The sequence below is a fragment of the Borostomias antarcticus genome, assembly GCF_949987555.1.
Source record: "Borostomias antarcticus genome assembly, chromosome: 27".
NCBI lineage: Eukaryota > Metazoa > Chordata > Actinopteri > Stomiiformes > Stomiidae > Borostomias > Borostomias antarcticus.
In genome coordinates, this window is record NC_140260.1 from 6,891,616 (window position 1) to 6,914,115 (window position 22,500).

General features: G+C 45.5%; 2 protein-coding genes and 1 long non-coding RNA gene across 7 annotated transcripts in view; 1 reads left to right on the top strand and 2 right to left on the bottom strand.

Moving 5' to 3' along the window:
* The window catches only part of LOC311326381 (major histocompatibility complex class I-related gene protein-like), a 38,147-nt gene that overhangs the window by 8,670 nt on the left and 6,977 nt on the right, over positions 1-22,500 (bottom strand). For all 3 annotated transcript variants that reach the window (XM_084459272.1, XM_084459273.1, XM_084459271.1), the window contains exons 2-3: positions 17,461-17,727; positions 15,754-16,032 (exon numbers count right to left, since the gene is read on the bottom strand). In XM_084459272.1, the coding sequence (XP_084315398.1) occupies positions 15,754-16,032; positions 17,461-17,727 (546 nt within the window). The remainder of the gene's footprint in view (positions 1-15,753; positions 16,033-17,460; positions 17,728-22,500) is intronic.
* Positions 1-22,500, bottom strand: part of LOC311326379 (major histocompatibility complex class I-related gene protein-like) — a 356,702-nt gene that overhangs the window by 8,631 nt on the left and 325,571 nt on the right. The gene's annotated exons all lie outside the window — the stretch shown is intronic.
* On the top strand, positions 7,199-7,743 carry LOC311326382. Its single transcript, XR_014631053.1, has 3 exons — positions 7,199-7,314; positions 7,424-7,495; positions 7,609-7,743. It is a non-coding gene; the product is annotated as an uncharacterized lncRNA (long non-coding RNA).

Below are 22,500 nucleotides of genomic sequence, written 5' to 3' on the forward strand. Positions count from 1 at the left end.
TATCAGCGTGTCATGTTATTAGTGTGTCATGTTATTAGTGTGTCATGTTATCAGCGTGTCATGTTATTCGTGTCATGTTATCAGTGTGTCATGTTATTAGTGTGTCATGTTATCAGTGTGTCATGTTATCAGTGTGTGATGTTATCAGTGTGTCATGTTATTAGTGTGTCATGTTATCAGCGTGTCATGTTATCAGTGTCATGTTATCAGTGTGTCATGTTATCAGTGTGTCATGTTATTAGTGTGTCATGTTATCAGTGTGTCATGGTATCAGCGTGTCATGTTATCAGTGTGTCATGTTATTAGTGTGTCATGTTATCAGCGTGTCATGTTATCAGTGTCATGTTATCAGTGTCATGTTATCAGTGTGTCATGTTATTAGTGTGTCATGTTACCAGTGTGTCATGTTATTAGTGTGTCATGTTATCAGCGTGTTGTGAATGAATTTCAAGTCTCAACAAAGTGTTCTGTTTTCCCCCTGGACTGTAATTCTAAACCTTGTAGTTCGTTCTCATAGATCAGTCTGTCAGAACTACAAATCCCTCCCTGTGTGACATCACTTCCCTGTCTTCCCCCTGAAACTGTCACTTCCTCTTTCACTGTATAAACCCCCGACCCCTCCTCACTACTCTCACTCTTGCCTGGAATCACTTCCGGTGCGAGGGTCCGACTCTGCAGAATCGTATTAAGAATAAAACTACTGTCTTTATTTAAAACCAGCTTGATCGACCACTCAGCGTGTTCTTTGACAATCTAACTAAAATAAGGATAAAAATCCTTTCACAATATGGCGACGAGGAAAAAGAGAATTGAGTCACTTTAGGGACATCTGCCGGTTTTTCAGCGTGCTCAGGAGGAGGAACGTGGGCCCACTTCAACTTTATAGTTGCGGAACGACTCCGGGGCACCGTCGTAGCATGGGGGTGTACTTTCCCGGAGCCTGCTGTTCCGAGGCTCGCTGAGAAACCTGGTACGTTGATCGAATCTCATAGTGGTCCTGCATTTTTGCTCAGCTGTATAGACTTAAGACTGTAGTTTTCTTCGAACCGGTTTCCATCTCACGCGTGTGTCCTTATAGAGTAGCTGTGCTGGGGCCTCATTTATCAAAGAGCGTGTAAATTCCGGTGTAAAAGAGGGCGTACGACGAAAACGCGGAAAATGCGAAATCGAGCGTACGACGAGAATATATACACGCTTTTCGGATCTATCAAAAAGGTCGTACGCCCTTTTCTGCACGAGAAATCCGAGACTGGCGGGGAAGAGAGCGTACGCGCACGCGCCCCGTGTTCCGCCCTCGCCACGCCCAAATTCAACCATATATGGTCAAAACCATGAGTGGCCAAACGTGGTTTCCCGGAAGGAACCGGCTTAAAAAGGTAGCGTGGAGCACCCTGGCGGGACAATGAAACATGGAACGAAGAGCTAAGAAGAGGAACTTCTCGGAGACGGAGGTGCATGTGCTTGTTGGTGAGGTCCACGCGAGGAAGACAATCCTCTTCGGAAGGTATTAATAGCCTACCTTTGTCTGTTTGCTCCTACAGCTTAGTAGCCTACTTTAGCTACGTTTTGTGCATCTAGGATTTGGCATACACGGACATACTGTAACATGTGGCTGTGAGGAAAGCAAACATTCTGTGGTAGGCTATGATTAAATTAGGACCAAAAACAGGGAACAATAACGCAGATGACCACTTCATAATGTTAGAACACATTAAACATTTTCCCCTCTGGGAAATTAAGACTCATCTAAATCACCCGGTAAATCACAGCATTTATTTGACTGCCAACAGAAAAACATATCAAATGAATATGGCTGCACAATGAAATGTTTAATGCATAATCAAGTTCACAGACAAACTCAAGGAACATGATTGAAATTGTTTCTCCAGACTCTGACGTGGGGTCGGACTCAGAGGAGGGGGAGTCTGCAGTGGTCCTTGACCTGACGGTCGTGCCCCCGCGAGTTGTAGCCTCCACCTCCAGCGCGCCGGCCTCCACCTTCTTATCAGCTTTGAATATATATCTTGGCAAACATAACACGGGATGATGTACAAGGAGGGGACAGATACCTAGTGAAAGTACTATTGGTTGCTAGTAAAAAGACAATAACGAGGGCTTGGTATAAGGTGGAACGCCCAACCAAGGAGCAGTGGCTGGGTGTTGTGGAGGAGATGTATGTTAGGGAGAGGTTCACGCATGCATTGAGGATGCAGGAAGGAAAGTTTGAAGGGAGATGGGAAAAATGGATGGATTATAGAAGGAAGTGTGATGATACCACTAATATTAAAATTGTCATATTTGAGTAAGAAAAAAAAGATGCGTGGATGGATGTACCCATAAGCTGTTATTGTAGGTTTTTATGTTTTATTGTATTGTCGTTGTATGGATGGAAAATGCTAATAAAGATTAAAAGTAAATAAGACAAAGAATATGTATCTTGGTTATGGACACACCAACAAGCCAGCCGTCACGCGCAGCGCCTGCCTCCAGTCTAGCCCTACCCTGCTGTGCGCCAGGATGAATGAGTCATGCGTGGAGCCAGGCCACCGTGCCACTACACTTGTGATGAGCATGTCGGCGTCACATATGATTTGGGTATTTCTAGTGTGCACATTTTAGCGATTCACATAGACGTATTCATTCACTGATGGTGCCCTTATGTGGGTGCAGTCGCCATCGCCGTCACCTATTTGGAGTTCTATCTAGTAGTCTACTTCTATCGAGTAGCGCCGGATTCATTTTGGCTCGCATTACGCACAGGAGGACTGTCATTTATATGCTTACCAAAGAGCAAACAGGTCCACATGATCACATATTAATGACAATCTAATTGGTCAATTATTGCCGTTTGATGGAGTGCCTGCATTAGGTGTGTGACATATAGCGCGGAAAGGTTTGGGACAGCGCATAGGTTCAGTTTGGGGAACAAATCCATATCGGAGCATGAATGAGCCGGTTAGAGGACACGTCTAATCTTGCATTGCGATATATGTTTGTGCTGAATTGGGCTATTAGCCTACATGTTTGTGCGTTCATGAACTGTCGCTCTTATTCTCTCCGTCAAACATAGTAATTCACCGACGCACCACCTGCGTCGCCAGTTCCCCCTGTGTTCAAAGAGGGCGTAGAACACCGTGTAAATCGGTACGACAACTTGAGAGGTGTCCTACAAAAGCGCGGAGAAAGGCGACTAAATTTCCGCCCTTTCGGCTTGATAAATCGCAATGTGGGGGGGGCAAATGGCGTACGCCTGAAATCGCGAAAAAGACCGTGTAAAAGAAGGCGTACCTCAATGATAAATCAGGCCCCTGGTCTGTAAGGGCATGTTACACTGGTTGTTTTGCTATGTATGTGATATACTGGCTGTTGGCCGCGTGCTCGCTTTAAAGGACTATGCTCGTTTTTGACAACCTGGACCTTATTTACGACATATTATAAGAAGTTTGACTCACCCAGATCACTTTTGTGTTGTTCGGAGGCAGGTAGAAGAAATTTAAAATCCAGCGCGAGCCAGTATATCCATGTAATGGCGGCGCACGGGGCATAGGGAATGCAGTTTCTCAAAATCCATTTTCGGCCGCTAAACGGTTGTTTTCATCAATCACATTGCATGAATCGACAGTTGATATTCCTCTACGCGAGCCATTCTTTCGGTTGGTTTTCAAATACGTGGTCTGTAGCCACTGTAATATGATCTTTAGAAGCCTCTCCCCCACTTGCTCCAGCACGCATGCGCACAGGCCAGCGCGCAGCCTGCTATTCTCCGGCTCACGTTCTCTGCGCTACGATCGTAGTTGGTGCCGAGAATATTGTCGTCGTCATTCGTCAGCAACAATCCGATCGTAGCGCAGAGAATGTGAGGGAGCATAGCCAGTGTAAAGATCATATTACAGTGGCTACAGACCACGTATTTGAAAACCGAAAGAATGGCTCGCGTAGAGGAATATCAACTGTCGATTCATGCAATGTGATTGATGAAAACAACCGTTTAGCGGCCGAAAATGGATTTTTAGAAGCTGCATTCCCTTTGCCCCGTGCGCCGCCATTACATGGATATACTGGCTCGCGCTGGATTTTAAATTTCTTCTACCTGCCTCCGAACAACACAAAAGTGATCTGGGTGAGTCAAACTTCTTATAATATGTCGTAAATAAGGTCCAGGTTGTCAAAAACGAGCATAGTCCTTTAAGAACGTCTTGTAAATGTACCAGGTTTTGGATTTCTTGTTAGCGAAGCATTTGCGTCCGTACCTCGAAGAAGCCTTGTTTAGTTTTGTTTTGCGTTCAGTTTTGTGGGGTTGCACGAATCGAAGAACCTTGTTATTTTAGGGTTAATCAGGGTTATGGTGATGCATGACTCGGAGGCCTTGTGTTTTAAGGTATAGTTTTGTTATCAGGGCTGTGATGTTGCGCGGCTCGAAGGAACCCTGTTATAAATAGGGTTGGATTTTGTTTTACTTGTGTTATGACGGGCATAACGCTGTAAAGGGCTTGTTATATTTCGAGGTTGGTTAGGATATCCGTGTTATGATTTACATGACACGAAGAGGCTTTGGTTTCGTTTTGTTTGAGTTCTGTTTGTCTGGGTTGTTACCCTACTAACACAGTACGTAAAACTGACGGGACACATTGGTGTAATTGTGGTAACTTTGCGACGTCACCAGCAGCGGACCTAGCTGACACCTAGCTGACACTTGCCTTTTCAGTCGCAAAATAACCAAAATAGCCGTCCTCAAGTACACTGTAAGGGAACGTAGCCGCCACTGCTGCTTAAATCCGTAACTACGATGTAATTAAATAACGTGACAATGTGGTTAGATCACAGTCCCAATCTGACTTTATTGGAAATGTGTCACAGTGGGTCAGAACATTTGTAAATTACTTAGGTTTTAAAATACATTTTGAAGTCATACAGTTACAGAATTGTTATAATGAGGAGAAATCCTGCATGTCTGTTTTGTGTGTAATTTCTCATTTACAGTAAATATTAACACTAAAGATTTGCAGTCTAGGCCTAATAAAAATAATGATAAAAAATATGCCTATGAATAAACTCCTAATTTTGCAACCTAAATGTGAGCAATGAACGCTGAGCAGTGAACGTAGAATGCAAAGCATTGGGCTACTTTAGGTGACACAATTTAATAACTAGACAAACAAGTTACACACTCTGTGCCAGTAGGTGGCGGTATGCACATCCGCCACTAAACCCAGCGAAGAAGACACACTTGGAAACTTCCGCTCCGTTTGATACAGAAATTATTGAGAAAGACCAGACTGTGCAGTCTTTGTGTCGACAACACAGATCATGTAAGTATCTCAATTTCAATGTATACATACATACTATGTATTTTGGTATCGTCCCAGTAAAACACCAACGTTATGTGCAAGCTACCCTATTGTAATGATTATCTATATGGAGATGCTCTCTTTCCAATGTTAGCTAACTAGCTAGCCAGCTAACGTGATTAGCCTTTTTCTGTACATGGCTAGCTAAGTAGCCTACGTAAAATTACTCTCGCAATTATTGTTAAAACGTTCGCTTTTGTGTAATTGTAGCTTAAATTATAATGTTGGCTTGGCAACGTGAGAATATTTCAGTTGCGTACACTATAACTTTGATGAAGTGTTGTTGTGGGCCATTGTTTCCTAATAACAGGCTCGCGCGAGCTCCTGCACGTTCGTACTGTTTCATCGCTTGGAATAAAATGCGATAATTAGCTTACTCATTGATTTCGCATTAACCCACGACACCATTAGTATGTGTTTGTTTTTAGGCATTCATTTTTCCGATTTTAACGTAAACAGAACACTAGAAGCCCCAACAACGGAGCTAGGCTAGCTAGCAGGATTTGTTATAGCAGCCATCTTGGCTTTTGGCACGTGGTCCTGTGGAGTGTGCATGTCAGCCAACGAGAGGGTCACCCACCCACTTTCTCTCTCTCTCTCCCTCTCTCCCCTCCCATGCTCTCAGTTGCCAACCTCCCAGTTCTTGTTTGAACTGAGCAAGAAGCAGGTGAGCGGGGCAGGAAGAGGCGCTAAGACGGGGACAGGCGTGGCCAGGGGCAGTCCTGGGACAGCACCACAGGCTCTGTGAGTCTTGTTCAGTTGAATGCCCTCATGAGTATTAACAGAAGAGCACCATATACATATGCACACATACACTCTAACATGTCGCTCTCTCCTCAGCTCAGCCCAATGGTCTCTGATGGTTCTGTCTGGCCAGCCCTTAGGTGGAGAAACACCTGATCATCAATATAGGCAGGCACACGTAAGTACAAATGCACATACGTTTCCAAAGACGGGATAAACAAATGGGAATATTGATATTGAGTTAGCGGTAGACATGTGAGATTCATAAGACGCATCACTGACGCCAGGATGTGTTCCCCACCTTTATGCCTTTAAATCAGGGTTGGAGTATTCCAGGTGTGTGGCCATGGCCATGAACACCAGTAGAGGAGGGAACCAAGTGTCTCATTCTCTCTCCACAGTTGTGTGGTTGTAACCCCCCACTAGCTACATATTCATTCAATCTTTATTTAACCTCGTGAATCAATTGAGAGTAAGCTCTCATTTACAATGACGTATAATCACTCTATATTTGAACTTGTACTACAGGTGAGATAATCCTTTTTAATGGTCTCTCTCATTGCTGTGCAAGACTTGGGTGTTCTCCTGCTCTGAGTGCCCATTCTCCTATACCTCCCAGATCTACCTCCACAAGCACATCAAGAGGAGCCATGACAACCTCTGTCTCTGCTGAGGAACACACAGAGCATTATGAAGTAGCCAGTGCCTTGGCGAAGGTGTTTGAGCAGCAGTCATCAATGGATTAACTCCCAAGACACAAGGAAGAGACAGCGCAACACACGCTATGACTCCAGTGACGAAGGTAATATAATAAAGTGCATTCAACAGTCCCAAAAGAGTACTACTTGAGTTGACTAATCTGAGCTAATTTACCTCTACTATATGTTCCAGTGCCCAGGCAGCCGGTCGGCAGAACTCACACCAGACCAGCTATGCCAGGTGCCAGAGCCGGAAGGCCTGCTCTGCCAGTTATCAATGCAGGTATCCATGCATGTTTGTGTTGGTGAAATGTCTATGCATATTTGCACACTTACAGTTAACTCAGGACTGTCTGAAGACTCATGTACTCAGTTCACTAATTCGCTCATCTCACATCTCACTACTCGGCAGTAGATGTTCATCGCCCGGGTCCTTTGAGCCAAGGCGCTGTGAGCCCAGGCCCTTCAGCCCTTCAGACGTCCAGGCACGAGCAGCATGCATCAGCGATTAGCACCCCGGCCAGGTCAGGGTCTGACATGTCTCATGTCGAGTTGATTCTTCCCCTTATGCCAGAATCACTACGCCGCCAGCACCATAGTTTCCTGCTCATCCCTTTATCCTCTGGTTTTCAGGTAGTTCTCTGATGCCATCGCCTGTGAGACCAACAGCTCCAGCAGTGTTGCCATCAAGCTCTGCAGATGCTGGTATGCGGAATTTTGTGAACTACTTCATGCTGCATGTAGGGATATACTTTGAGCTGAATATCCATTATGGGACCGTACAATTACTTATAGCCACATCTGTGTTTAATATCCAGACTTCCAGAGGATGATGTGTCAGCAGTTCTCCAGCGTCATGCAGAGTCTGAGGGAGATGGCACAGACAATGATGAGGCTGGAGCAGAGACTGGAGCAGAGACTGTCCGGCGAGTCTGCAGACAGCTATCGGGGAGCAGTACTGGATGACCTGCACCCTGCTAAAACGGAGGAGGAGCTGCTGGTCTTGGAGGAGCAGCTGAAGGACAAGGATCATCAAAGGAAGATGGTGAGTAACTTCAAGGCAGAACTTTGTTCCTTATTTTTGCAGAGAAGTGTTAAGGAAATGTAAAAGTAAATGATTGTCTTTATGTTTTGCAGACACGATATCTGAGTTCCATTGGCGGCAAAGATCTGCCAGATGTGGTCCGGCGGGTGCTGTCAGCCATTGCCATACACAGAGTGTGGTGTGTCTACAGCGTCCATGGGAAGAGGGGGAAGAAGCCTCTGAAGAATATGACCCTCTACAATGTTATTTTACGTAAGGGATTGTTCATATTTTCGCAAAATAATACATTGTCTTTGCTTCATGCCATGTGCATTGAAACCATTCCCTTTTTGGTTAAAAGGTGCAGTTATGGCCTGTGAGCCAAGCACCACTGTGACGGAGGTGTCTGCCCAGCTGCAGGAGATGCTGAAACATGCCCCTGCTCGATGCAAAAAGGTATGTGATGTCAGGCAGTCTCGTATCCAGTGACATGGCACGCTTCCAATGAACGTATGCGACTTGCTTTTACAGCCATTTCATTATGTCCTTAGGCATCTGCTCCAGCCCAGCTGACCTCCCCAGCCCAGCCCCTGACCGCAGCTCCAGCCCTGACCACAGTGGAGTATTCAGATGAGGATGACCTCTTCTGCCCAGACCCTCGATTCAGATGTGGGTGACCCCCAGCCCGTCTCCCTAAACCTGCCTTTCCAGCCTGCCAGGATGGATGCCTTTTTTGTAAATAGTTTTTGTAAATTTTAACCTTTTTTTTGTGGGATACAACGGTCTGTTCCCGGTCTGGTTTCATTTTTGTTTTTAGAACTTTTGCAATTGTCAGATAATGGGTTGCTAGCCAGAGCTTGTACATGCTTTTTTTTGCTTTTCTGGCTATGCGTAATGTGACAGACCGTAAACCTCATCCTTGTAAATATGTATACTTTTAATTTGTAATGTACTTTGTGTAATAAAATGTTCTAAACTGTTCAGTCTTATATTGGTTTGTATCATAATGCTTGCTGCTATATCCCCATATAGCATTAATTCGTTTTTGTACTGGTAAATGCTAAATATAGCCAGTGGTACTGCAAATGCTAAATATAGCCAGTGGTCAGGGTTTAGTAAGTAAGTGACCATATTTGCACCGTGCGAAAAAGACGTGCAGACCAAGTCATATAAATACCTGTAAATCTAGTGTCAGCCAAGTGAGTTTATTACGGAAGTTCCTGCCCACGTTTTTTGCACGCGGCCGCACCGTATTTGCACCGTGCGAAAAAGACGTGCAGACCAAGTCATATAAATACCTGTTAATCTAGTGTCAGCCAAGTGAGTTTATAACGGAGGTTCCTGCCCACGTGATCACGTGCGTTCTTTGCACGCGGCCGCAACTTCGGAATGACGTGTCGTTCTTACGTAGCGGCTACTAAACGGCAGATCTCGCGTTTCCGTAAATGGCCGCGTAATTTCCGCACGCGGCGCACACGAATCGTCACCTATAGCGGCCGTATGTCGAACGTTTGCGCAACCTGCGTGTGTTAGTAGGGTAGTCTTGTATTGGGATTTATGGTCCTGTTTTCTGTTTTGTTTGATGTTACATCCATGTTTCTGCTGGCTACAGTTCTCGTTTTGTGCTGGCTATGTTCTGTGGTGGTGACTTCTTTGGTTTTATGTTGGTTTTGGTTTGTGTATGTTTCTGTGATTCATTTTCTTGCTGGTTGCATTCTAGCTGAGCATACTGTTCTTGTTCTGCTCCAAACTAGCTATTTTCTCTGTTAGCTATGGTTTTCGATGTTCTATTGTTTCATTGCTAAGCTTCCCTGTGCTAGCTAGTTCATCCACATGGTTGGTTCCACATGTTGATTAGCCCACGTGCTTAGCTAACTTTGTGCGCACGTGGTTGACTTCCGGTTTTGCTGCTTGTGAAAAAAAAAGAGAGAGAGGTCCTGTTTTTCCTCAACCATTTTGAGGATCCACCATTTTGGTTTCTGAAGTCTGCCATTTTGGAAAAAAAAAAAAAAAAAGTAACAGAAAAAAAAAAAAAACTCTCAACACAGCAGTTATTGTTTTTTTACTGTACTTTTGACATTTGTTTGTATTTGTAAAATGGGAACTACTGCTAGTACACCAAAACGGGAACCTTTACTGGGCGCTGCCAAGATAGTGGCATTAAAGTATGATCCGAGTGTGTGTGAGCAAATTACTTTATGGGCTAAAAATAGTGATTTTCCTGTCTCTGGTACACTGTCTGTTAAGTTGCTAGGGAAAGTTAAGAGACAGCTTAAGGAGTTTCAATTAACTAAGCTAGGTAGGAAGTCAGAGAATGCCATTAACTGGTCTCACTTTCTTGCCTGGGAGACAACTGCAAATGACTCAATTGATAGAGCTGAAACTGCCCGCATCAAAAGGGAGGCTAGAAAGAACTCTGTCACTGCTAAAGCTAATTTGGCTATTACTTTTCCTAAGACGTCCCTTTCTTCTGGGGCATCCCCTCCATTTACTGGCTCTATAAACCCTGATGACACCTCAGTCAAAGTCGCACCTCCTTTACTAAATCCCCCTGATCATACTCCTGCCCCTGCTCTTGAGACATTAGAGGACCAGCCACATTATAGTCTTAGGTCTACTGGTCAGGTTCAGGAACAACAGCTCTCTTCTGCATTAGGTAATCTGCAATTGCCAATGATTAGATGCATTAATCCTGTACCTCAACCACCTCCGGGCCAACCAGGTCACGCCGCATGGAGCCCTTTTTCCGATGTCTATAGACCTTTCCGTTGTGATGAGCTTCGGGAGCTTGCTTCCTCATTACCTGATCCAGCTAAAGACATTGACAGTTTTGAGAGAGATGTGAATGCTGCCGTTCAGATGTACAGACTGCACTCTGAGGAACTTGAGGCTGTAATGAGGCTTGCGCTACGTCTCAAATGGGCTGATTTCAGGGGAAATTTTGATGATAAGTTGACTTTTGATGATCCTGGATTTGCTGCTCAGGTGTTGGCACTACTGCAAAGAATCAGGCTCCGGTTCCCTCCTCAAACTAACTGGGACCTGATCTCCTCCTGTAAGCAGAAACTGAATGAGTCTTTTGATGATTTTTATGAACGCCTGGAGAAAACCTTTTCTCTCCACTCTGGTATGAACAAACATGCCAATGACTACAAAACGGTTTTGAAACAACAATTAATGAACAATTCTCTCCCTGCCCTCAGTGACCAAGTCCGGACTTCTTGTGTGAACTGGGAGACTCAACCCCTAGAGCAGGTGGTGGGTGTGTTCAGATTTGCAGAACGTTTCAATCTACTCAAAGAACAGCGGGAGGCCGTGGAGAAGAAAGACTCTGACGCGAGACTACAAGCTGCACAGTTTAGGTACTTCAACAACGCTCGCACTGAGCAACCAGAGACGGGTGAACTGCAACAATCAAGGGAATACAGAGAGAATCAGAGATATTCACAACAAAACAGCAGGGTTTACAAATCTAATCAGCATTGTCATCACTGCGGCCGCAAAGGGCACTACCGGAGGGAGTGTAGACTATACGCTAAAAAGCATAAGTCTCCCCCTGATCAATGGGGTCCAGCACCCCCAAATGGGGTCTCTGTCAGTTCTCCACAGGGAGATGGATACTGACTAGATGGGACAGATAGGTTTCTGTAGGGACGTCTAGGGAGAGTGAGGGTGTACGTGACAGGGTGGAAAGAAAGAAAAAATGATGATAAAAATCATTCATATTTGCCAATATCTTAGTCTGATACATTTGTCTGACAACCCAATTTTGAGAATTTTGTTTTGTTTAAGATTTCATGTTTTACTGATTTCAGATGCACATTCATTGGTTTTGAGTTTTACAGAGAATTGACGTTCCTGGACTACCGGATAAATGCCAAACCGGTTGGAACCGCAAGTATTTTAATAATTTGAAATGACTGCCACTTAAAGTTGTTAGATGTTGCTAACTTCAAGCTCAATTCACTGTATTGTCATGTTAACTTAATATGCTCAGATACATATTCTTGAAAAAAAAAAAGAAAAAGAAAAGACATCACTCCAATTTATCAAAACTGCGGTCTATGATTTATTTTGTTATGTTTATGTGCCTCCGGCGCATAATTTCTGAGAATTGGTGTTACCCACAAGAGTGGTGAGAAATTGAAATGTCTTTTATTTTGTCTGTCTTTTATTGTATGTAAACTGCCCATGCAGCTCTGTCTGTGAGTCTGACGGCCCACAGAGACAGCTGCATGGTAAAACAAATGTGTCACGTATTATTTCTGAAGTTTGTTTACAGAGTAGACACAGGCACGGGACGAGAGATGGAGGCTGCTCCCATACAGATGGGCTGACACCTTGGTTCGTGGGGACGCTGGTTAACCGCCTCACCCCCACGTTGCCCAACTGACTGTGGGTAAGAGATAGATATGATCTAGGCTAAATTTAAGAATAGTAACCAAGTGGTTGTCAGACCCAAGGAACCATCACGTCCTGAGCGTGCTCATAACCCTCTGTCCTCAAACGCAGAAATGTGGTTATTGAAATTGAGCTCAACTTATAACACCCCTAGTGTTCTTTTGAGAGCGGTTTAGATAAATTATATTTGTTCATGGTTTGAGAACCCATATGAAGCTATTCATTTATTGTTTTGGTTTGAGTAATGCATTTTTTCCATTTGTTCACCCTGATTTAAGGGAATTTGTTTTCACCATTAGAGGGCGCTGTTTTACATAATGTGTTGGCGCTCCCCTTTTTAAATGATTATTTTGAATAACAATTTCTTGTTAGAAACAAGGACTCATGGTTTGATGATACGAATATGTTGTTTTATTTTAGGAAATGGCCATAAAATTTCTAAGAACTAAATCTAATTGGTGCGTGAGCAGGTTAATTACCTTGGTCACTTAATAATGATGTTTAAGACTTGACTCTGTTAAAAGGACTGGGGTCCTACTTGAAATCAGTGGCAGCTACCACTGGTGCTGTTTTAAACCTAATAGCACTGCGCACACTGTTTTGTCCATGTCCGGCATGTTGTGTCTATTCATCTTTTACATCGCACCTACACACAGCGTGGCTGCTGCTTTAATAGAATGAACTGTTGACCGTGCATTTCAAAGATGCACTGTTCTTAACTCTGCTTCCTCCTCCAGAAGGCAGAGAGACATGACTCAACATATTGACCGAGATCAATTAAGCCACGCTCAAACCTCTCAGATATTCTCCTCTCACTCTGATTTTGAATGTGAATGAATGCTCATTTCATAGTTAGCATAACCTATACTGCATATTCCATGCTTTCATTATGTTTTCAAATTAGCACACTGACCAGATCATGTTTCAAAAAAGAGGGGGAGTAAAGGATGTTATCAAGTTAACTGGTTGTTGCTAATGAAACAGACTAGTAGTAGTGAAGAAAGTAATGAAGAAGTTGAATTGAAGGTAATGAGGAAGTTGAATTGAAGGTAGTGAGGAGGTTGTAGTTGAAGGAAATTAGAAAGTAGTTGAAAGAATGAGATGCAGAGCTGAAGAAGAAACTTAATGTGTAATATTTTAAGATGGTGGCAAAGGCCAAGCTCCTATTGAAACCTCTGATCCTGTGTCCAGTATGGCTGCTAACTCCGCTGCTAAAAGCTGCGGTCCGGTCCTGTTTTGTCTATGCTGTCTCTCATCTGTGGATTCACAGGTCTGCCGACCTGAGAGAGCCGACCTGCATCATTTCCAACCAGGCCAATGGGTTGTGAGCAGAGACCTGAAACCAGAGTGCCCGTTGGCTGGGCCCGTACCAGTTCCTGCTGCTAACTCAGACGTAGCAGAGAGGACTTTGCGGGTACACGCCAGCCACTGCAGGCTGGTTCCAAACCAGGACGAGGCCACCCGGCCTGAGAATTCCAAAAACCAAGATGCAATATCCAGTGTCACCACCAGGGCGAAAGCTCACTCTCTGGTCTCCTCAGATGAGAAATCAGACAAAGAATAACGCACTACTTTTCCTCATTGCTGTCAGGAGGACAACTCTGACCACCACTTCAGCAAAACACAATCATGGGCCACCACACTGTGGCTTCCTCTGAGGAGGAGCTATTGAAAGAAGTGACCTTGCCTGTCACCTCCATCTCAGGATCATTATGGCAACATGGACAAGCGTTTGTCCTATTTGAATGTTGCACTCCACTTGACTGTTGAGACGAAGATGAATGGAAAATACTACATTCTGCATATATAAGATTTGAAAGCAACAGAGATTTCCAGGTTATACTGTTGAAACTGTGACTGGAGTTTAGTTTAGAGTGGGTATAGAAGTATTGAAAATTCATAATTATAAAGTTGATCTTTGTAGAAGCTGTTCCAGACTATTCTCAGGGGACTGTGTTTAACTGTGTTTAACTGCTCTGCACCTAACTACATCAACCAAGTATTAAAATGAAGCCTAACAGAATTGCATCCACAGGGCTGAACTTGAAAAGCGAGTTAAACAATTTGAAGTGACCTCTTCAATATATCACAGCATGTATTAATATTTTCAGATACAACACATAGATTAGGACAAATTAGTGTTTAAGCAGATTTATGAGATGTGAAATTAAGGTTCAGAGAGCCATTCCAAATGGCGTATTTTTGAGCTATAGGGAAATAGCGTATTCAACTTTAAATTGCAACAGTGTCATATGAATGTTATCTTGCTCATGTACTCAGGAGTAAGAAGATTGATCACACTCAAATGCAGGGAATTCATCAGCAATCAAACTAGACACCATAGAGCTGTCTCGAATTTTCAATTTAGTTTCAGTATATTATTTCTCTCATGAACGCATGACACATGATCGCACAATACCAAGTAATTTCAGCCTTAGCTACAGAAGTAAATTACATGGAAAAGATTGTGCTACAAAATAGACTTCCCTTAGAGATAATACTGGCTATATCTGCTGTTCGGTTAGTTCAGATCCTGGATATTCTCAAATATGTGTGTTTTCAGTTGTATGTTCTTCATCGTTATTATTTTTTAAATATTCTTAAGTGTATGTTTAAATGCTGTTCCAGATATACCTATGCTGCCTAAATAATGATAGAAAAAGTTAAATTTACTATTAATTCAATTCAAGATCTTAATGATGTCTGTGCCATTGACATTGACTATTTGGAATATTTTGATACATAATCTGTTGGTTCTAATTTGAATTTAAGGGTTTTCCTCTAAAACAAATAGGTTTTTTTCCCACTCAGTCATGAATATATGATGTCTTAGATTAATAATCATGGTATCTTTTTACCTTGCTTATGCCAAATTAAGGTGAGGAGTTTTGGTAAGTGATTGCATATGAGAAGAAAATGATCTTGGTGTGTTAAATAACTTGAGTTTGTTAAATCTTTATTATGCTCCACCTAGTGGAGAAATAGATTGCTTCCTTTCCATATGTGTAGAATAGGGTTTTTGCCAAAGATGTTGGATTATTTTTATGATAGGCCTATTTTATAATTTGATTTCACATTGTTGATTCTTTCATTTCTATTATAGTTGTGGATATTTAATCCACAAAGTGGGGAATTGTGAATGAATTTCAAGTCTCAACAAAGTGTTCTGTTTTCCCCCTGGACTGTAATTCTAAACCTTGTAGTTCGTTCTCATAGATCAGTCTGTTAGAACTACAAATCCCTCCCTGTGTGACATCACTTCCCTGTCTTCCCCCTGAAACTGTCACTTCCTCTTTCACTGTATAAACCCCCGACCCCTCCTCACTACTCTCACTCTTGCCTGGAATCACTTCCGGTGCGAGGGTCCGACTCTGCAGAATCGTATTAAGAATAAAACTACTGTCTTTATTTAAAACCAGCTTGATCGACCACTCAGCGTGTTCTTTGACAATCTAACTAAAATAAGGATAAAAATCCTTTCACAGTGTCATGTTATTAGTGTGTCATGTTATTAGTCTGAGGTCATGTGATTCTGTACCTGTCCTCTTCAGAGTGCTCTTCCCGTACTCCACATACTTCTTCAGCCACTCAATGCAGGTCTGGGTGAGGTAGTGTTTCCTGTACTCAAGCAGAATTCTGTCCTGGTCCCACCTCAGTTTGGTGATGAAGGCCTGGGGTGTTGGAGCGACCCATACCAGGTTCTTCAGGTCTAAGATGAGGAAGTCTTCTCCATCATAACCATACTGCAGGTACCCCTCTGTTTCTCCAGTCTCCTCATCCCACTCACAACCAGTCATCAACTGGAATGTGTGCACACCTGAGAGAGAGAGAGAGAGAGAGAGAGAGAGAGAGAGAGAGAGAGAGAGAGAGAAAGAGAGAGAGAGAGAGAGGGAAAGAGAGAGAGAGAGAGAGAGAGAGAGAGAGAGAGAGAGAGAGAGAGAGAGAGAGAGAGAGAGAGAGGTGGAATCTCTTCATAGGATTGCATACACACACACACACACACACACATACACACATTCTCTCTCTCTCTCTACTGTGTGATGTCACACCTTCGCAACACACACACACACACACACACACACACAGACTGACTGACAGACAACTTGAGAAAAGACCAGCAGCGTTACCATGGAGACCCAGAGAGAGGGTGTATCTACCCCGGCTGATGTTGCCATGGTGACATGTACAGGGCTGGAGGTAGCCACGGTGTTCAGTAGAGTGTTACTATGACGCGTGTGTGTTGAGTGAGACCGTGTGTGTTAGGTAGGTGTGTTAGTGAATAAAACACTGTTGATGGATTCATATAGCGTCTTAACGGACGCTCAAAGCTCTGTTAGAGGGAAGGGGGGTGGAGCTCACCTCATCCACAACCAATGGGAAGCCCCCACCTGGGTGACCCTCTGCTGCCAGTAGGCTCTTCAGCGCTCAACACATCAGCTACAGGTGATGATGTCACAGAGTAGACTAGAGGTGAGGGAGGAGCCTCTGTTCAGTCAGTTACAACAGCAGAGACACCGTGTGGAGCTACACTCTCACCTGCACTGGCTCACTGTGTGTGTGTGTGTGTGTGTGTGTGTGTGTGTGTGTGTGTGTGTGTCTGTGTGTCTGTGTGCATGTGTGTGTTTCAGGTCTGTCAACATCAGAGGCCGTCACCCAGACAACCCTCTAGACTGGATCACAGCTCTCTAACTACTGTGTCTGTGGGATCTGTGTGTGTGTGTGTGAGAGAGTGTGTGTGTGTGTGTGTGTGTGTGTGTGTGTGTGTGTGTGTGTGTGTGTGTGTGTGTGTGTGTGTGTGTGAGAGAGTGTGCGGATGGTCATGTGTGTTAGTTATGGGAACTTTATCTCAGTTGGAGTCAGGTGAGGTCCTGGTTGAGGTGCTGGTGAGTTAGGAAATACAACAGTGTTCTACATACACACACACACACACACACACACACACACACACACACACACACACACACACACACACACACACACACTCACTCCCACCCTGACCCACTAACATTGTCCTCATTTAAGCAGCAGCAGGTTGTAGGTCCTGCTCTGTGTAACGTTGTGATGCTGAAGTTAGCAGATGAAGGCTCTGATGAGGAGCTGGGTGGAGCTTCAGGACGTCTCTGATGTTCTTGGTTCTGAGGCACAAGTGATGCTCTTTCTAACCCCACCGTGAAATCAACCTTGTAAAAGGTGAACATGACTGCAGATAAAAGACCCAACCTGATCTGAAAAGGCTGGTGCTTACCTCCACTCTGGTTGAAACGCTGCTTCGCAACTTCAAGGTTGTACTTGTATACCTGCTGGGCACGCAAACATCTACCAGTTTGCCCCTCCCAGTACTGAGGGTCGTCTTCAGATGCCTTGTTCATCCAGTCCTGTTTGGGCACGGCTCTCTGGTTGTTGCTGTCGCAGTAGACCATCTGAATATCATCCACCATCCCCACAAACACAAACTCTGGGAAGTTGGGAACTTCAGAGGAGGCGGTGTAGAAGTACTTGAGGGAGTGTGTCACTGGAGGAAGACAAGGGGAACACATGCAGATGCTGAGATCATTGTTGGCTAAACCCTACATGATGTCCAGGCAGGTCTGTTGAATGCAGTTTGTGTGTTTAAAATCTAATTTTGTTTCAGAAAGATATCTTGGCATTATTTTATGAGAAATAGCGCCACCCAGTGGAGCACTGATGGTATTTCTGGCTTGACTATCAATGCCAATGCTGTCACTGTTAGAAAAGGACAGGCATTATTAACCTGCTAGAAGCACAGAATTACAATTTACTCAGATGTACTGACCACAAACCCTAGTTTGTGATGTCATGAATAAATTACTTTACTTTAAATTCAACTTTTATGCAACAAAATAAAAATAGCAGCTCAGCCCACAACTACACATATTGGTGTATGTTGATTTAAGATACCATTTTAAAAACCTCAACCCATTTATTCTCAAACACACAACCAACCTGCAGAACAGCATGAAGACAGAGAGAGAAAACCTTCAAACACATCATCTTGAGCTGTAAACTGAGATGTGATTAAAGAGAGTAGCTATAGTACACAGTGTGTTGAGGGGGGCACTGAGCACGTCCCAGTCTGCCTCCCCAACACCTGACCAACCCTCAACACCTGACCAACCCTCCACCTCTGACCAGACCTCCACCTCTGACCAGCCCTCCACCTCTGACCAGACCTCCACCTCTGACCAGACCTCCACCTCTGACCAGACCTCTACCTCTGACCAGACCTCCACCTCTGACCAGACCTCCACCTCTGACCAGACCTCCACCTCTGACCAGCCCTCCACCTCTGACCAGACCTCCACCTCTGACCAGACCTCCACCTCTGACCAGACCTCCACCTCCACCTCTGACCAGACCTCCACCTCTGACCAGACCTCCACCTGACCAACCCTCCACCTCCACCTCTGACCAGACCTCCACCTCCACCTCTGACCAGCCCTCCACCTCCACCTCTGACCAGACCTCCACCTCTGACCAGTCCTCCACCTCTGACCAGACCTCCACCTCTGACCAGACCTCCACCTCTGACCAGACCTCCACCTCCCCCTCTGACCAGACCTCCACCTCTGACCAGACCTCCACCTCTGACCAGACCTCCACCTCTGACCAACCCTCCACCTCTGACCAGACCTCCACCTCTGACCAGCCCTCCAACTCTGACCAGACCTCCACCTCTGACCAGACCTCCACCTCTGACCAGACCTCCACCTCTGACCAGACCTCCACCTCTGACCAGACCTCCACCTCCCCCTCTGACCAGACCTCCACCTCTGACCAGACCTCCACCTCTGACCAGACCTCCACCTCTGACCAACCCTCCACCTCTGACCAGACCTCCACCTCTGACCAGCCCTCCACCTCTGACCAGACCTCCACCTCCACCTCTGACCAGACCTCCACCTCTGACCAGACCTCCACCTCTGACCAACCCTCCACCTCTGACCAGACCTCCACCTCTGACCAGACCTCCACCTCTGACCAGCCCTCCACCTCTGACTAGACCTCCACCTCTGACCAGCCCTCTACCTCTGACCAACCCTCCACCTCTGACCAGACCTCCACCTCTGACCAACCCTCCACCTCTGACCTCCACCTCTGACCAGACCTCCACCTCTGACCAGACCTCCACCTCTGACCAGACCTCTACCTCTGACCAGACCTCCACCTCTGACCAACCCTCCACCTCTGACCAGCCCTCCCCCTCCCCCTCTGACCAGCCCTCCACCTCCCCCTCTGACCAGACCTCCACCTCTGACCAACCCTCCACCTCTGACCAGCCCTCCACCTCCACCTCTGACCAGCCCTCTACCTCGACCTCTGACCAACCCTCCACCTCTGACCAGCCCTCCACCTCTGACCAGCCCTCCACCTCCCCCTCTGACCAACCCTCCCCCTCTGACCAACCCTCCCCCTCTGACCAGACCTCCACCTCTGACCAGACCTCCACCTCGACCTCTGACCAACCCTCCACCTCTGACCAGCCCTCCACCTCTGACCAGCCCTCCACCTCCCCCTCTGACCAACCCTCCCCCTCTGACCAACCCTCCACCTCTGACCAGACCTCCACCTCTGACCAGACCTCCACCTCCACCTCTGACCAGACCTCCACCTCTGACCAGACCTCCACCTCCACCTCTGACCAGACCTCCACCTCTGACCAGACCTCCACCTCTGACCAGACCTCCACCTCTGACCAGACCTCCACCTCCACTTCTCTCTCTCTCTGTCTCTCTGTCCCTCTCTCCCCCTCTCTCTCTCCCTCCATCTCTCTCTCTATCTCTCTCTCTCTCTCTATTTCTTTCTCTCTCTCACACACTCTCTCCCTCTCTCTCTCCGTCTCTCTCTCTCTCCCTCTCACTCTCTCTCCCTTTCTATCTCCCTCTCTCTCTCTATCTCTCTCTCCCTCTTTCTCTGTCCCTCTCTCCCCCTCTCTCTCTCCCTCCATCTCTCTCTCTCTCTCTCTCTCTCTATCTCTTTCTCTCTATTTCTTTCTCTCTCTCACACACAGTCTCTCCCTCTCTCTCTCCGTCTATATCTCTCTCTCCCCTTTCTATCTATCTCTCTCCCTCTCTCTCTCTCTCTGTCCCTCTCTCTGTCTCTCTCTCTCTCTCTTTGTCTTTCGTTCTCTTTCTATCTGCCTCTCTCTCTCTCTGGTTCTGTCTCTCTCTTTCTCTGTCTCTTTCTCTGTCTCTCTCTCTGTCTCTCTCTTTGTTTCTCTCCCTTTCTCTCTCTCCCTCTCCCTTTCTCTCCCTCTCTCTATCTATCTCTCCCTCCCTCTCCCTTTCCCTCTCTCTCTCTCACACACTCTCACCCTCCCTCTCTCCCCTCTCTCTCCCTCTCTCTCTATCTATCTCTCTATTTCTTACTCTCTCTCTCTCACTCTCTCTCTCCCTCTCTATCTATATATCACTCTCTCCCTCTCTCTATCTCTCCTTCCCTCTCTCCCTCCCCCTCTCTCTCTCCCTCTCTCTTTCTCCCACTCTCTATCTCTCCCTCCCTCCCACCTCCAGGACTACAAGCGCTCCATCCACTCTCCCACACTTCCCCTCCCCTCTCCCTGTGAACAGATCCTCCCTCGGGATCAAGGAGTCCTGCTCTGAGACTCTCTTTGGACCCCCGGGTCAGACCCGTTACCCAGAACCCACTAAACAACTAACAGTGAGCACAGCCCACATGTAGGCTACTATCAGACAGGGCTCCACAATATGAACATGCTCAACACTTCAGGAACCCCTTTGAGACAGTAGAGATGTGATCATGGTTGGTACGTCCTGGGACATCACTCAAAACTAGGCTAATCAAAGCAACAGAGGTTAGCTTTCAAAACTGAACGTCCAAACAGTTCAACTGGAGGAGGAATTCTACATCTCTAAAAGACAACTGATATAAAGTAGCCTACGGTCATTCAAATCAAGTAGGCTTAATAGACCTGTAAAAAGAAGATATGTTTAAAAGCCAGTCATTTCCACTATCCACATTCACCTCTAGTCTGCTACTATTCAGCCAAAGATACGTATGAAATAACATTACATTCAAGTTCAGCCAACTCACTCACTTTCTGGACACAGACAAGGTGTTTGGTCTACATACATGAGCTCATGATATGGGACTAGGCAGACCTTTATTCAATCACATGAACTCTTATATTTAGTCAATTTATTGAGAAAAGAGTAATATTAACATCTTCATTTTTGTGTGAAATCAAAGACCAAATCAATAGTGTGCAGATGTAGCATTCATAGTGTATTTAAATTGAGAGTCGGGGTTTGAGTCTATGTTCCCCATCAGCTCTCTCTGTCACAGTGAGATCAGGTGTCTGAACACAGCAGCGTCCCAAACAGCTTCACTCTGCTGCTGAGTTACTGTTTCACTATGAAACCAAACACACAGGACATGTCCTTCAGGGGTGGATGAGGACTTGGATGTCCAGAGGTCACGCAGAGAAGCCATGATTAGCTAGCTGACAGACATTTCTCTCTTTTGCTCTTATATTGAATAATCATATGTTTGAGACAGGGGACACTACAGTATATAGAATCATATTTGTGTAACATGGAATAGATAAACATTGCTGCCTAAACACAGCGGTGTCAGCCCATCAAGACATGACAACTAGAATGGTCTGTCTGTGTGTCAACCTAACAAGAGTTTATCAGGTCAACATCAACAACTACCAAGACTAATGTGTTATAGTAAGAACCCTGTACTTTTTATTAGTATTCTATTTAACCTGTAATGAAGTACTGAGGCTTGGCTGAGGGTGGCAGGTAGTTAGTGACATGTCAGCCATTGCTGGATCGATGGCCTGGTCATTAACTCTTCTGGATGGGGGGGGGGGGGGGGGGGGGGGGGCATTTACAGCCATTTACAGCAGGCCGGGCCAGTTAGCGCCAGGAATATCCCCTCTGAATATTTCACTCACAGCAACCAGGCCGGCCCACACCACTTGATGAGGACCGGCCCATCGGGATCAGTCCCGAGCGTCCCGATGGCCAGACCGCCATTGACTTCAATTATATAGCGCTTTTAAATACGCATGCGCACGCACACACACACATACTGTACACACACATGCACACACACACATACTGTACACACACATGCACACAAACACATATGCCCACACACACACACACACACACACACACATACTGTACACACACATGCACACAAACACATATGCCCACACACACACACATGCACACACACACACACACACACACACACACACACATAAAGGATCAATAAAAGTAAGGGTTCACTG